Below are 15023 nucleotides of genomic sequence, written 5' to 3'. Positions count from 1 at the left end.
TAGAAACTGCACCGATAGTCCTAGATGGGACTCTCTGGGCAGGGGACAATTAAAGCAATAAAAACAAATAAAAGACAAAAAGCAAAATACAAAAAGAATACAGTTTGGACAACCACATAGATCATTGGGCATGTTGTGAGTGGAGCCGGCTGGTGCTGGAGGTCAGACTAGATGGCCCAGGAGACCCCTTCTGACTCACTCCGCTTCTATGTTTCTATTAATTACAATTGTTTTAAACAAGCACAGCAATCTAAAACCATCAATAAAGTTCATATAAAATTTTAAAACTATTCAATTACTAAAATGTCTGGAAGATAGAACTATTGCCACCTGGCACCAAAATGATTGCAATGAGGGTACCAGGTATACCACTCTGAGGAGCCTGTGGGGCACAACCACCAAATAGGCCCCCTTTCCGTTTGCCATCCTCTTCACCTCTTTAGGAGATGACTCTTTAAGAAGGACCTCTGAACCAGATCTTAGAGCATCAGGTAGGTAGGTATGGAAGAAGTAGGCAGTCCTATCTATCTATCTATGATTTATATTCCATCTTTAAAAAGTCTCAAAGCAGCTTACATTATATTCTTCCTGTCGCTCCCAATTTCTCCCCACAACAGCAACCCTGTGAGGGAGGTTGGTTTGAGCATCTGTGACTGGCCCAAAGTCACCCAGTCACCTGTCTCCATGGGTATGTGAAAGCTACAGGGATAAAATGGGAGACTGGTAGGAGAACTCTGTGCACCGCCATCACCTCCTTAGAGGAAAGGCAGAATGCGGAGTATGTGGGTGACCCTGGAACGGCGGGGCAGTTGGGGTACAGCTGGCCTCTAGCCTAGTATGGACCCAGCTGCTGACAGCTGAGTTCATGGAAAGGGGTTGTCTGAAAATAGCATGGATATCTATGATAAGCTACTACGGAGGTGTCTCGGTGGTGTCAACAGATAGAACAGCAACTGCATCAGAGGCAGCACTGCAGCCTTCACTTTGCAAGGCATTTAAGTATGATTTCCCTACTTTGCTATCACCATACAACGAAGTACTTTGCCAAATACCAGATTAGTGGCATCCTTGGTGGCTTTTGCTTGCCCTTCAAGCATACAACTTGACTTAGCTGTGCCCTGTACGGTGTCCAGATCTCTCTGCTCTGCACATACTTTGGGCGTAACATTGTTTGCTCCTGATCACATTGCATTTTTGAGGTTGATTATGTTAATCAGTAATAGTTGCTTGACCTCTGGAATCCGTTCAGAGCCATGATTTTACATTCAAGCAGCTTTGCTGGAGATCTTCCCCGTCCTTTGTTCAGCAGAACATCCCGAGTTATCAGCATCTCCTACACAGGCCCATGATCAGCCAGGAGTTCTGCAGGGGTCCCCATAAAAGTCCGGGGTGGGGAGAACCCATCTGATTTGGAGGCCTCTTAAAGACAGCATTGTAAACCATTTGAAAAACACAGAGGGGTGAGAAAATGTCTGCCCAGGCTACAGACCTGCTCCTGCAGAGATGAAATTCCTCATCTCAGCACATCTCAGGTCACTGCAGCATTTCTTGCCACTGCACTAACCTGGGTCCGGCTCATTTCAGGTTCCTTGAGACAGGTAGGGTCTTTCTGCACAAAGCCTCTGGACTTGGAAGCTTTCATGCCTCTATGCCTACAGACAAGTACAGTGGCATCCACTGCTGTGGTGTGCTAGGTATTTTTTTTTTTAGATGGCTATTTTCAGCAGCCCAGATAGTGCCAAGGAGAGGCAGGAAACAACTCTGGGATACCTTCCAGCCTAATTCTGCAGCCCCAGGCCTCCTCCACTCCCTGCCCTGCAGCATGACCTCTTGTTCCCCCTCCAAGGCCCAGCTGATACCTGGAGACATCCACTATGGTTCTTTCTGCTCCAGCTGCAAGCGGAGCAAGGCAGGGGTCAGCCTTTGGAGTCCCAGCTCCGAGATGACAGCATCTGGGACTCCAAGGGTTCGTATGGCTCACCAGACAAAGTTGGGAGGCCGCAGGATGGCACCCTTGAAGAACTCCTGATGCTCCTTTTGCTGCCATTTTATTCTTGAGTCCATCAGGCTATTTTCACTCTTCCCATTCACTACCGTCACACAGGACAATCAGGCAAAAGATCGTGTCAACCATTTATTTATTTGTTCACAGAACATACAGAGTTCAGAAAACTGCATCTGAATAGTGTAGACATGTAAAGTGCAATTCTCAAAAGAAATTTACTGTAGTTTCAGAAATGCTGGTGTGGATGTGATCACTGCTTTTGAGACAGACCATGCTTACACAGTAAGCACACAATACAAGGGAGAGTGCTGACCAAAACGTCTGAAATAGGATGCTTGGACGTCTGTAACGTCCTGAAATGTCTTCACCTCCCTCTTTTATTGTGTCCTTAAATCAAGGAACCGAAACATTCCAAAGATTCTCCTATCAGCTTCAGAAATAAACATAAGTCAGGAAAGAGGCATCTTTGGCACTTTTCATCTGTCAGTACTTTGCATGTCAAATGATTCCTTCCCCCACCAAACACGGTAACAGCATCCTCCAAAACATCAGTGGCTTCTCCACCACACTTCAATCTTCCTCAAAATATTGTCCCTACATATAGTAGATTATAAAATAGATCTTGTTCTAGGAAATCTACAGATTATCTTCAGATTGAAATTTAGATTTTCAATAAGTGTCAATATGATTCTGTCCTATTAGAGACAAACATTACGTACCTTTCTTTCAACCTAGCACAAAACCCAGATTTCCCTTGTAATCTCAGTTTCACACAATTAAACGTCAGCTTAAATTATTATTATTATTAAATATTAAATATTAAATAAAATACCCTTCCCCCTTACCAGATGTCTGATCTGGTATAGAACAGGGAACTTCCCTCCCTGTTTTAAGATGTAGTGTGAATACAGTTTACATTTCTCTTACATCAGTATGGCTGAGTGCAGAGCAAAGACTTCAAAAAGCCAGAAAGATCTGGCCCAAGTCCAACTGGCCGTGACCCATTTGTGGGTCCAGCTCTACCTAGACATGAGTCACTTCTTCTGAAGCTGAAGTGGTGGCCACAGCGCTGGAAACCCTCAAAGGATGCGTTCCAGCCCAGGCTGCCTTGTAAGAACGTCTCCCTTGGATCTTCAGAAAGCAGCCAGGCTCTGCTCCAAAAGCTCGGTGATGTCAATGGTGGATTCAGAGGTGTCCTCGTCAGCCCAGTCCCAACCTGTAGCGTTGGAGGCCTCCATGATTTCCCAGGGAAGTGCTGCAGGCTCCAGCTGTTCCAGAAGAAGGTGTTCCCTCGTCTCCACGGAGCATCCCGAGACATTTTCCTCAGCGCTTAGGGAGGGCACCATGAGTGTAACATCCTCTTCAGCAGTGTAGATTTGGAAGAAGATGATCGTGAGCAGAATAAAGAGAAAACGTTTCGCATAACTGCGCTCCTCGGCAGGGTAATAGCGCTTTACCTGAGGGAGAGAATGAGAGAAGTTAGGCCTGAATACTTTGGAGCACGACAAGCATGAATGCCAGTTCAGTATTCATCCTGTTGCTTCCATGCACATTTTCTAGAATCCTTTTCAGCTAATGACACCAACCCAGAAATTTAGGTAAGGGACAGCATGACAGCCTTCCTGATGTCTGCATGTCTTTCCTGCCTACACTTCTCAAAACCTGCTTCTCTGCCCTGCATATTGGCTCCACCTCAGTTTTAAATTGCTTTGCCTGGATCAAAACTTAAGGAAACCCCCAAAACCTCTTTACTCCCTTGCTTCCTAAGTGCAGAAGAGAGGGAATTGTTCTTTTTTTCTATTGCTTTTTGGTGGTTTGTGGGAGAGGAGGTTATTAACGTGTCACAGCAAGTCCTGCCTAACGAACAGATTCTCCTCAGCACCTGATTACCGCCTTTTTCAGTAAGTGCTTTTTTGCATGCACAGCCCTGGGAGGAAGGGAGTCTCTTGCATCTCTCACAGCTGCTGCCTGATGGAAAGCCAAGATCTTGCCTCATCTTGCAATGGTACATACAGGGGAAGTTTCACCTGTTGGATTTCAGCCAGTCATGCAACCATAAGAGTGGATATTAGGCATTTAGCATCTCTCAATCATTATGAGAGGGGCACAGGCTGTGAGAGACCTGTTGTCTGAGGGGCAGAAACTGCTGAGCTTGAACTCCGTCAGAAGACATTTGTTCTTATGGGCATTCCCTGACTTGTCATGGATTACTGAACTGTTACAGTGGCCCTCCAAAGGCCAGAGCACTATTGCTTCCACCAGCACTAGCCAAACTGGCCAAGGGTGGCGGATGATGGGAGCTGCAGTCAAGCGACATCTGGAGGGCCACAATTTGCCCACCCGAACCAACTTGCGTCTCTGCGCAATCCCAGGCATGCTTACACAAAAAGGCTTAAACTCGGGAATGCTGCTCCGGGCGCTTACTGCAACGTTAAGGAAGCGCAGATGCCCTGTTGCCCGTCCGACGTCGGGAGAAGCCAGCCGACCTGCCTCAGGCGAGCGCAGGAGTCCAGGCTCCCGGGCCAGCGCGGGCCTCCAGTTCCCTCCTGCCGCAACTTACCACTGGAGGATAGAGCACTCTCCGCGCTCGCTTCTTGCTCCGGCTCGTCTTGGAGGCGTTCCTGTGGGCCGGGGTCTTCTCGACCTCCGGGAGGGGGTCGAAAGTGAAGTACTGGGGCCCGGTGGGCCGGAGCTTTGCGGGGGTGCAGGGCATCCTGAACGCTGGCAGTGAAGGTTTGCAAGCGTAGCACATGACTGCTGCCGAGCCGTGCAAGGGTTCCATACAGCGCGGGAAAGCAAGCGGCGCCGGCGAAAGAATGACGACCACCGCGACGCCGCGGCTTTATGGATGGCCGGAGCCCGCCCTCGCCGCGCCTGGATTGGCCCGGCAGCGCAGGGGCGGCGCCCAGCCTCGCGGGGCGGACAGCTCACCCGGGAAAGCCCAGCTTGGCTAATAGCGTGCGACCGCGGGGGGGGGGGGAGGGGCGTTACGCACCGCGGAGCGTGGCGAGGGGAGCAAGAAGGGAAAGGGCAGATTGTGAAACGGGGGGAGTGTTAATTGCGGAAACACAAGCGAAGCACGCACGCACCTTCCTCCTAACATTTCACTGTGCATGCCAGATGTATACATCCTGGCTTAGAAAACACACGAAACGACACTCTTAGGCCATAACGGCGAAAACTCGTATTGGATCCAAGCACTCGCCTTAGAAAGTATTACTTGCCGTCTCCATTTCTCCTTTCCTCCCTTCCTACTTTCTTTTTTCTCCATATACTATTCTGGCTATTCTGAGATTTTAAGATTTTTGTTTACTAAGAATATCTCATACTATTCAGAGATTTTATTAGTGGTTTCTTTGTGATGGCTGCTATTTATGATGTATTTAAGCACAGTATTTAAACCAGCTATTTAATTATAAATAATAGAAATGTATGAGAGATAGGTAGACACATAGATACGAGGGATGTTCAATGTATTCTCTATCAGCATGAAGAAAAAGGAATAATAAATTGAAATAATTTTTATTTTTCAATGTAATCCCCCATAACTTCAATACACTTATTACATCTAGAAATTAACTTTTCAATTCCCTGTAAAAAATACCCTTCCTCCTTGTCTAAAAAATGTGCGTTAATTTCCGTCTTGAGCTCTTCATTGTCGGAAACTCGCTTTCCACAAAGATCTTTTTTCAAATTCGGGATCAGGTAGCAGTCACTGGGGTCTATAGGTCCGGGCTATAGGGTGGGTGGTTTATTTCTTCGAAACCACGGTCTCACACAGCAGCCTTCGAAACACGCGCCATATAAACAGGTGCGTTGTCGTGAAGAAGCAACACACCTGCGGTCAGTTTTCCCTGCCTTTTTTCTTTAATTGCTTCTCTTAAATTACGCAGAGTGGTTGTGTAAGATGCTGTGTTTATGGTTTCACCTTTTTTCGTGTACTCAATCAATAAAATTCCCTTTGAGTCCCAAAACACAGTGGCCATGATTTTTCCGGCCGATGGAGTGACTTTGAATTTCTTTGGAGGGTCAGCACCTTTTTTATGCCACTGCATGGACTCCTGCTTACTTTCAGGGTCATAGTGATGAACCCAAGTTTCATCTCCAGTAACAATTTGGTCTAAAATACTCGATGGATCTTCACCACAGAGCTCTAAAAACTCCCTACAGCACTCGGCTCACACTTGTTTCTGAGGCGCCATGAGCATTCGCAGCACCCATCTTGCACAGACCTTTGAAAGGTTAAGATGGTCATGAAAAATAGTAAATATGGTACCAATGGATAGGTTTGTCATCTCTTCTAACATTTTGATTTTTATTCGGGCATCTTCCAGTACAAGTTTCTCAGTTTTTTTCACATTTTCTTTCGTAGTGGCAGTAACCAGCCCGCCTGAGCAAAGGTCGTCTTCAGTGCTTTCTCTACCCCTTTTAAATTCACTTGATCACTTTTGAACAGTATATAATCAAGGTGCAGAGTCCTGGTAAACGGCCACCATCTCTTCGTGAATGATTTTTTGACTTTTTCCTTGTTTTGTAAGGAACTTAATCACAGTGCGGTGCTCGATTTTCTTCAACATTGTCATGTCAGGCTTTATGGTCGTCTTTCACTGAGGATTACTAGGGAACTAATGATCACACTTAGTTGAAATTTTGCATGTATACCCTCAGATAGTGTCATTAGCTAAAGAAATAATTAAATTACCCACATCAATAGCAAATCAACCCGATACTGAGAATGCATTGAACGCCCCTCGTAAGTTATCCTGGGAGTGCAACTACAGTGTTTCTTTCCTTCTATCTAAATAAGACTTTTTTAGGGGGGAGGGGAGAGTAAAAACATGGATAGGATGGTGCCCAAAGTGATGTTGAGAAGGGTGACAGGTAGGTGATGGCAAGGAGGGTTTTAAGGGCACGGACAAGAGGCCTGGGCAGGATCTGTGACTGGAAGCTTAGATACAGATTCATGGATGTTGCTTATGTTCTCTGATCTACCAAATGTACTTGGTAATGCTTTCAGTTTATCAGAGAGACCAGGGGAGATGGTACGGATCAGACATCGTCATGTGTTCCACTCCTTGTAATTTGGGTCGCTGTACACATGTATGGCTTAATTTTGCTTAATATAACCTCTCTGGCACATTTGCTCCATACACATGAACTAAATATTCGACTGCAGCAGCTGCCACGCAAACATGCTCTCCCGCCATCGTAAACATCCTGCATAACAAACACACCCACGCTGCCTTCCTTCGCTACCCTTAACGGTGCAGGCCGTGAATGCTTGCAAGTGCACAACTAATCCACGGGATGGTCCTGTGCAATTGTTGAAATGTTACATCTGCCCTTGGGAAGTGCGGGGGGGGGGGGCAAGAAAGAAGAGGTGGAGTGGTTCTGGACAAGATTCCTACTGCCTGGGTTCCCACAAGCCATAATCAAGGTAGAGTATGGGCTGAATCTGGACCACTGTTGAGTTGTGGGTTGTTATATGCGCCCAGCCATGTTAATAAAGCTCAGCTGGTCAGCCATGAACAAATTACTGTGCACAGCCCAACAACAAACCATAGTTTATGGACTAAATGAGTTTTGTCATCTACGGCAGTAGGTGCACCTGGAATGCGCCTGGTGCCAAGTTTGTATACATTTCGGCACCAGGTCAAAACTGTTTTAGTTGCCCAGTATTTTAATTGCTAATCAATATGATTTGATTTTATACTGGTTTTGCTGTTATTTATTAATTGTTGATTATTATGTTATACCTTGATGTTTTAGATGCTCTGTGGAGATCAAACATGTATATTATGTTTAAATGTTTTATTGTAATTTGTGATTTTTGTTTTATATTCTATTTTATATTGTATTTATGGTTTTGTTGTTGTAACCCGCCCAGGGAGCCATGTGGCTAATAGGGTGGGTTGGAAAGCTGATTGATTGATTAATTAATTAATTAAATATTGTATCTGGATTTGTACTGGTTTTTTGTACACCATCTGAGAGCTTTTGCTGAGAGAGAATGGTTTGTAAAAGCCTTAAATAAATAAATAACTGGAGAAATTAATTACAGTGTAGGTTTGTTCCTAACAATTTGCAGCTTCAGAGTGGCTTTCCTTGTTAGATTAAGTTTTATCAGATAAATCAAACCATAGATCCAGGTTTATAAATACTTATTATTGGTGAGTAAATAGGATGCACAGGGTCTGAAGCAAAAAACAGAACTATGTGAATTAGATTGGATCTGTCTGACTTGAGCATTTTTTTCTGAAACCAAGCCCCCTCCTTGCTCTGCACATTCTTCTTTTTTGCAGGGGTGTCGTTTAGCGTATTTTACAAATGCATGCATGCACACTTTAGACCATATGTAAAGGGACATATGCAAATCTGTGTATTCTTTAAGGTCCTGTGAACTGGAGCCCCAGATATTTTGGGTATGTGGCCCTGCCCCTGTCGGGAACTGTTACACTCTCCTTCCCCGCCACTCCGCTCCAAGGCTGCGCGAGGCATTTATTGTGTTGGGAGTTTGCAGGGCCTTTCCATCATGCCGTCACGCTCCAGGGCCTCTCCTGAGCTTTCCAGGCGTTTTTATGGGTTCTTTGAGAGGGAGGAAAATCTGGTACTTTCCTTGATGGCACCATTATTTGCAACAGAGGCCTTGCATTTTCACAATTCAATTTCGTGCCACAGCGGAACACGTAAGAATATACAGAAAGGCAGAGTGAAAAACCCCTGGAAAAAACATGGTTAAGGATGCTCTCTTCCTTCCACAAAGAAAATGAGCAAAGAAATCTCCACAGAGGTCTAGATTAAATGCCTCATGCAGAGGAGCCCCAGGTGACAGCTTCCGAAGGCTTTTCTTTTTAATAAGGGTCAGGGCTTCCTTAAACACTTCTTGGGATGTGACATCCAAGTGGTTTTTCAAGGTTTTCTGCAGCCACTGTTAATGTAGCTATTTAATATTTGGGACATTCACCTATGAATAAAGAAGAGGTAAGCTCAAACTAGCAACCATCAAAGCTATCGCAAACTGAATTATGTTAATATTATAGTACTGTTAACTTATCCCTGGACTTTATACCTTTAGGCTAGAGTAGAAGACCTGCTTCCCTGTTGATGTTTGGATTCAGGTTCAAACAGCAAGATAACCCATGCTCATGGGCTGAGTATGAGCTGAGTATGGATTCTCACTGAATCATGGATTGCCATTGAACTGGGAGTTATCATGTTGTCTGAAACCAACTGAGATATCAAACCATGGTGAACCAATCCACAGTTCACAACCCAAGAACAAACTATAGGTCTTCTTCAGGGGTTGTTTGTGGTTAACCTTTAGGCTTGTAAAAGCAGCTGGGTTCAGACAGCATGCCAACCCATGTGTCAACAGCACTCCATGATTCAAAACAACCCATACTCTGTCCCGGTGTGTGGGTTATTGTATTCTCTAGATATTAGAAGGTGTGGGTAATTTGGACTGAGGTCACAGTTCTGAGTCATATTTCGCTCTCAGATCTTTCCTAATTAAAATCAACCCTGGTGTTTTTATACGCTCCATTAGACTTCATCCGAACCTCTATTGTCACTACATAAATACAGTTTTAAATCTAAGGAAATTCTGCTGAAGCATCTCCTACCTTACATTTAACTTTTGTTTAACTGCCCAGAGAGCCTCGGTTATTGGATGGTATAAAAACAAACAATTAATTTGTCCCTAAATACAGGTGTTTTTTCCAAATAGGAATGGTACATGAAATGTGGCTATGAGAGCAATATATCTATCATGTTGCGTATTATACACCCCTGTTTGTGGGTATTTGTAATACACAATCCCAAGCAGCTGCGGGGTTTACCAGGGTGTCAGTTTAGAAGAGCATTGCTAAAATATATCGATGTGTATGGGCAATATTTTCTCCTAAGACAATTGTAACATCTGGATCCAATTCCTGGCTATTCAGAGAACACGAGGAGTCACAGGGTAAGAGCTTGGTTTCTTGGTCCATGACTCTTTTATTTCAGTACCAATGGAAATTGGGCCAATGGAGGGAAATAAAAATGTTGCATTCCCAGTCTTGTCAGCAGATTCCCCACATCCTGCAGAACTTGCAGTAAAGCAGCCATAGGTTTCCAAACTTTACCAGCATTACAGTCAAAACAAGCCAAACGCCCTTCATGGGAAATTAGATTGGGGAAAAACAGTTCACATTTCTAGGTTACCAGAAATCTGGCTGAATGGAGAGTTGAACTCAGATCTCCTGAGTCCCAGTCCTGCACTTTTAACCGCTACACCACACTGTCTCTTATTTTAGTTATAGCCTTTCTCCTTAATTTCTGTTATGTGCATCTACTATTACACGTTTCACAATAATCTAACTACTAATTATAGGTTAACTGTGGCTTGTTTAACCCATAATTAACTTACTGTGTCTGGGTTGGGTGTCCTATGGCAACCTCTGCTTGGCCTGCATGGAAGCTGACGATTCCGAAGGCTGTGGCGCACACCCAGCATGCTCAAGCCCTCCCAGTGATCCCAGATGTTAGGACAGAATAAATGCAGAGACGAAACGGAGGCTCCTCTCCCACAGAGAGCTTCATCTCCTCCCGCCCTCCTAAATGGAGTGAATCCTAAATCAAACCAAGCTACAGCTTTCCCTAGGAGCAAAAAGGATGAAACTGAAGCTGTTGTACTTTGGGCACATCATGAAAAGGCAGGACTCCCTGGAGAAGACAATCGTGCTAGGAAAGTTTGTGATGGAGTTACTTCCTCAAGCCACAGTCTTGCGTTTGCAAGAGCTGAGCAGGGCTGTCAAGAACCAGGCGTTTTGGAGGGCTTCCATTCACAGGGCTGCCATAAGCCATAACAACAATATTAAATGGGCACCCCATTTATGGTTATAGTTTTCCCTCCAGGCAAAAGCATAACTTGGGGGTGGAAATTTGAGCAAACAGTGGGAAGGAAAGAATTAAGCAAAAGCATCTCCCATCCACAGCAGCTTTTCCCTTTTTTGATCTCGGCACCCAAAGTAGCCTTTAATTCAAAGAGAAAGCAACTGAGCCATGTGGGGACGCAAGAAACTGTTTGAGTCTGTGGGGTTGGATACAACGGAAGCAGTCACAAAGCCAGGAGCAAATCTGGAGCATATTGCAAATGCTCCATTGGCCAGATGCTGTATGGGATGAGAATTTTCCAGAAAAGATGGGGGAAATAAAATGATTGATTCCACACTGCATCATACAAGCAGCTAACTCAGCTGCCTCAGAATAGCAGAAATAATAATGCGTGGGCTGCAAGAAGGACTCTTTTCTGCAATCTTCTACTGTCAGTCATATTGCCCCAAAAATATGCTTTCAAAAATACGTGATCTTAGTAGTATCCTCCGGATGTGGTATCAGAGTAAATTCAAGTGAAATGAGGACAAGTTCGTGAGAAATATAGCAATCAGTGAAAAAGAACCACAAGGAGCATTTTACTCAAGCTGCGCCAAGTTAGCACAGCTATCTAGTTTTGAGGGCCCTGGGAAAGACACCCGTCCTCCAGGAAGCACACTTCCCAATAGCGGCTCTGTGTGCGCGTTGTCTTTCCCGTCAGCTTGCCTGCTGCCATTGCTCCTTCTCGCTGCTGCGGTGGTCTGGACCCCAGCCAGACACAGCCAAACAAGCCCCATGCAAGAGTGGGAAGGAGCAATGTCCATTCATCTGTCAGATTTATATCCCACTTTCTCCTTACCAAGAACTCAAGTGACTTACATCATCCTGCCCCCCGCCCGCTCTCAATCTCATCCTCGCAACAACCACCCTGTGAGGTAGGCTGGGCCGAGAGTCTGTGATTGGCCCAGAGTCACCCGGCGGGCTGCATGACTGCGTGGGAACTGGAACCCGGAGTGCATGAGTTCCAGCCCTTCACCACGGCATGGCACTGGCGGCAGGGGACTCTTGTCGGCGTGCCCCTGCTGGAGCCAGGGCCCTGGTCAGCAACGCTGGAATTGGCCGCCAGGAGACGTTGCTGTTGCAAGATGCTCCGAAGGAAAACGAGGCAAGCCCGCGGGGGACAAAGCTGTCAGTGACCACTAGTCCTGTTGGCTCTATATGATGTCCGGTGCCGGGGCAGTCATTCTTTCAATACCACTCCCCGGGAAGAACAGGAGGAAGGTGTTGCGGCACTCAGGCCCTGCTTGTGGGTTCCCCATGAGCCGCTGGTTGGCCACTGTGTGCGCAGAAGGCTGGACTTGATGGACCTTTGTCTGATCCAACACAGCTTTTCTTACGGGCATCAGGTATTCATTCCAACCTCATTTGAGGTTTTCTACCTTTATAACCTCAAAGAGAGAGAGAGAGAATGAGAAAAAAATTCTGCATCACAGTAAGCTACTTCAATAAAATTAAGCACCTCTGTGTGTTCTTTTTTTAATTTTGTAAAATGTATTTTGATTCTCCTGGTTATGGTGAAGGGCAAAGAGCACTGCTGGTCAGAGGGAAGTCCCTCCATCTGACCTCTGTAAATCCTGCCTTGAGTCCAGAGGAGTGATCAGGTATTGGCCAAATGGCCTCGTGTCCATGCTTTCTGTTTTATGGTCTAGAACAGCCTTCCCCAACCTGGTGGCCTTCAGAGACTTTTGGACTGCGATTCCCAGAATTCCCATCCAGCAGAGTGAGTGACTGGGAATTCTGGGTGCTGCAGTCTAAATATGTCTGGAAGGCGCATGGTTGGGAAAGGCTGGTCTAGAAACTGAATCTAACTCTCTTTTAAAGGAAGCTAAGACGCTTAGATGGCTGCATTTGATACCCATAACTAGTTTCCATGCTCATATGTTAAGATAGTCTCACTGCTTGTGTCATATCTTCCATATTTCTGATTAGGCACACAGGATGCAAGCTTATTTATCTATTCATTCAATTCATTTATTGCTCACATTTCTGTATTGCCCAATAGCTGAAGTTCTTTGTGTGGCTCACTGGAATTAAAAACGTAAAATGCAATATAAAACACAGTATCACAGTTTAGAAGCTTAAAGCTGCAGTATAAAACAGAAGTAAAAACCAAAATAAAACCTAGCAGCAATGCAAAAAAAAAAAAAAAAAATCGCAGTACAGAGCAACCCAAGCTTCCTGCCTGTAAACCTCTGAATGCACGGACAGAAGATGCGTGGAAGTGAACGTCACCTCTGCACGCCTGCTGCCTTGCAGAAGCATCCAATGCGCAGAGCAAGGTGTGGTGGAGGGGCCTCTGCTGCCGCCCTGCTCTGCACTATAGGCGCCAGGTGAGACTTCCTGGGAAGTTCATTCCACAACCAGGGTGCCACCACAGAAAAGGCCCTCCTCTTAGCCTCCACCCATCCCACATCCTTTGGCACAAGTCCCCAGAGAAGGATCACTGAGGGCAACCTCAGGGGCTGGGCAGCTATTCATGGGAGGAGATGATACGTCACGTAACCTGGCCCCAAGCCGAGAGCTCTGAATGTTAGTATCAGCCTAGACACGGGCCGGCAGCTGGTGCAGATGGAAAAGTACTGGCAGAATGGGATCAGCCTGCGAACAGCGTCTGCCCTGTCTGGTCCAGCTGAGAGCTGGGCTGTCTCTGCCCAGGAAAGGGTGTGTCTGTGGATGAAAGCAGCGCTTGCACCGAAGCGCCATTATTCGGTTCACCAGCCCCACTCAAGCTGCATGACTTATGATGACGGCTGCAGCACAGGTGCTCCCATGCTGGTGTGGCCCCACCTTGCCATTGCCCAGAGCCTGGGCCTGCCCCATGATTTGGCAGGGCGCGGCGGCACTCTCTCCGCATCCACGGTGACGCTGCAAGGGCAGTACGCTTCCCATGATTTATTCTTAGATATTTTTACCACGCCGGGTGCAGTCAAGGGGGGTGCCATTTGCACCTTCTGACGTAGAAGCAAAATGTCTTTTAGGACATTCTATGTGGTGGCAGCTTTGGGACTGTTTTTGAAAATGCACTTTAAAATCAGTCAATTGAAGGGCTGAGCATTTTGTTAGACATTCACATGTCCTCACATATTATGCTCTGAAATGAAATAAAAGAGAGCAGGTGACTTCTTAAATTCAGCAGTGGCCTGGTGCTTCTTTAGATTTGCTTGCTCTCTCACTCTTTCTTGTTTTCATAGAAGAGCAGAGTTGGAAGGGGCCATGAAGGCCATCAGGTTCAACCTCCTGCTGTTGCAGGACACCATGTTATACCATCCCACTCAGGTGGCTGCCCAGTTTCTTCTTGAATGTCTCTAGTGTGGGAGAGCCCCCCACCTCTCTAGGCAGCCGGTTCCACTGTCATATTGCTCTGACAGTGAGGAAGTGTCTCCTGATGTCCAGCCTGAATCTGGGTTGTCGCAACTTGAATTGATTCTTCCGTGTCCTACATTTTGGCATTAGTAAGAAGAGATCTTGACCTCCCTCTTTGTGACAGCCTTTGAGGTACTTATAGAGGGATACCCTGTCCTTCCTCAGTCTTCTCTTCTCAAGGCTGAACTGCCCAGTTCTCTCCGTCTCTTCTCATAGGACAGTGTTTCTAAACCCTGGGTCATTTTGTTGCCCTCCTCTGGGCCCTTTCCTTCCTCCCTCCCTCCCTCCCTCCCTCCTTTGAAATGATCTTGACCAGGAGCTGCTCACACAGTGGTCTAGCCAATTGGCCATTCCATCGCTCGCATTGCTTGCTCCTTCACCTTTACTGCTTTGAGATGCCTGAAGTTCTTGTGCTCTTTAAGCTGGTTCCACCCTTCTAGGCTGTTCCAGGTGGGAAGCACAGCCCCCTCCAGATGTTGCTGAGCTGCAGCTCTCAGCAGCCTCAGCCACCACAGCCACTGAAGCGAAATGATGGGAACTGCAGTACCACAGCTTTGCGAGGACACACTTTCCCCATGCCTGCCTCACCCCCTGACTTGGACACCCACCAGTCTCTTCCCAGCCACTCATATTTCCAGGTCCTCCAGGCTCCTTTTTGTAGCATCTTGCTTCAGAAAGAGATCTGGGGAGCTCAAAACCTTGTGTGTGTGTGTGTGTGTGTGTGTGTGTGTGTGTGTGTGTG

General features: G+C 46.2%; 1 protein-coding gene across 1 annotated transcript; it reads right to left on the bottom strand.

Annotated features, from left to right (window-relative positions):
* Window positions 1–2121: 2121 nt before the first annotated feature.
* Window positions 2122–4831, bottom strand: IER3 (immediate early response 3). The gene is made up of 2 exons (XM_044419600.1): window positions 4566–4831; window positions 2122–3462 (listed from the first exon to the last, which is right to left on the bottom strand). The coding sequence occupies exons 1-2, from the start codon at window positions 4785–4787 to the stop codon at window positions 3139–3141; spliced, it is 546 nt and encodes a 181-aa protein (XP_044275535.1). The 5' UTR covers window positions 4788–4831; the 3' UTR covers window positions 2122–3138.
* Window positions 4832–15023: the final 10192 nt, after the last annotated feature.

This window comes from Varanus komodoensis, unplaced genomic scaffold (genome assembly GCF_004798865.1).
Source record: "Varanus komodoensis strain SLA01 unplaced genomic scaffold, ASM479886v1 scaffold105, whole genome shotgun sequence".
Classification (NCBI taxonomy): Eukaryota; Metazoa; Chordata; class Lepidosauria; order Squamata; family Varanidae; genus Varanus; species Varanus komodoensis.
This window is presented reverse-complemented; position numbering and strand designations above follow the sequence as displayed.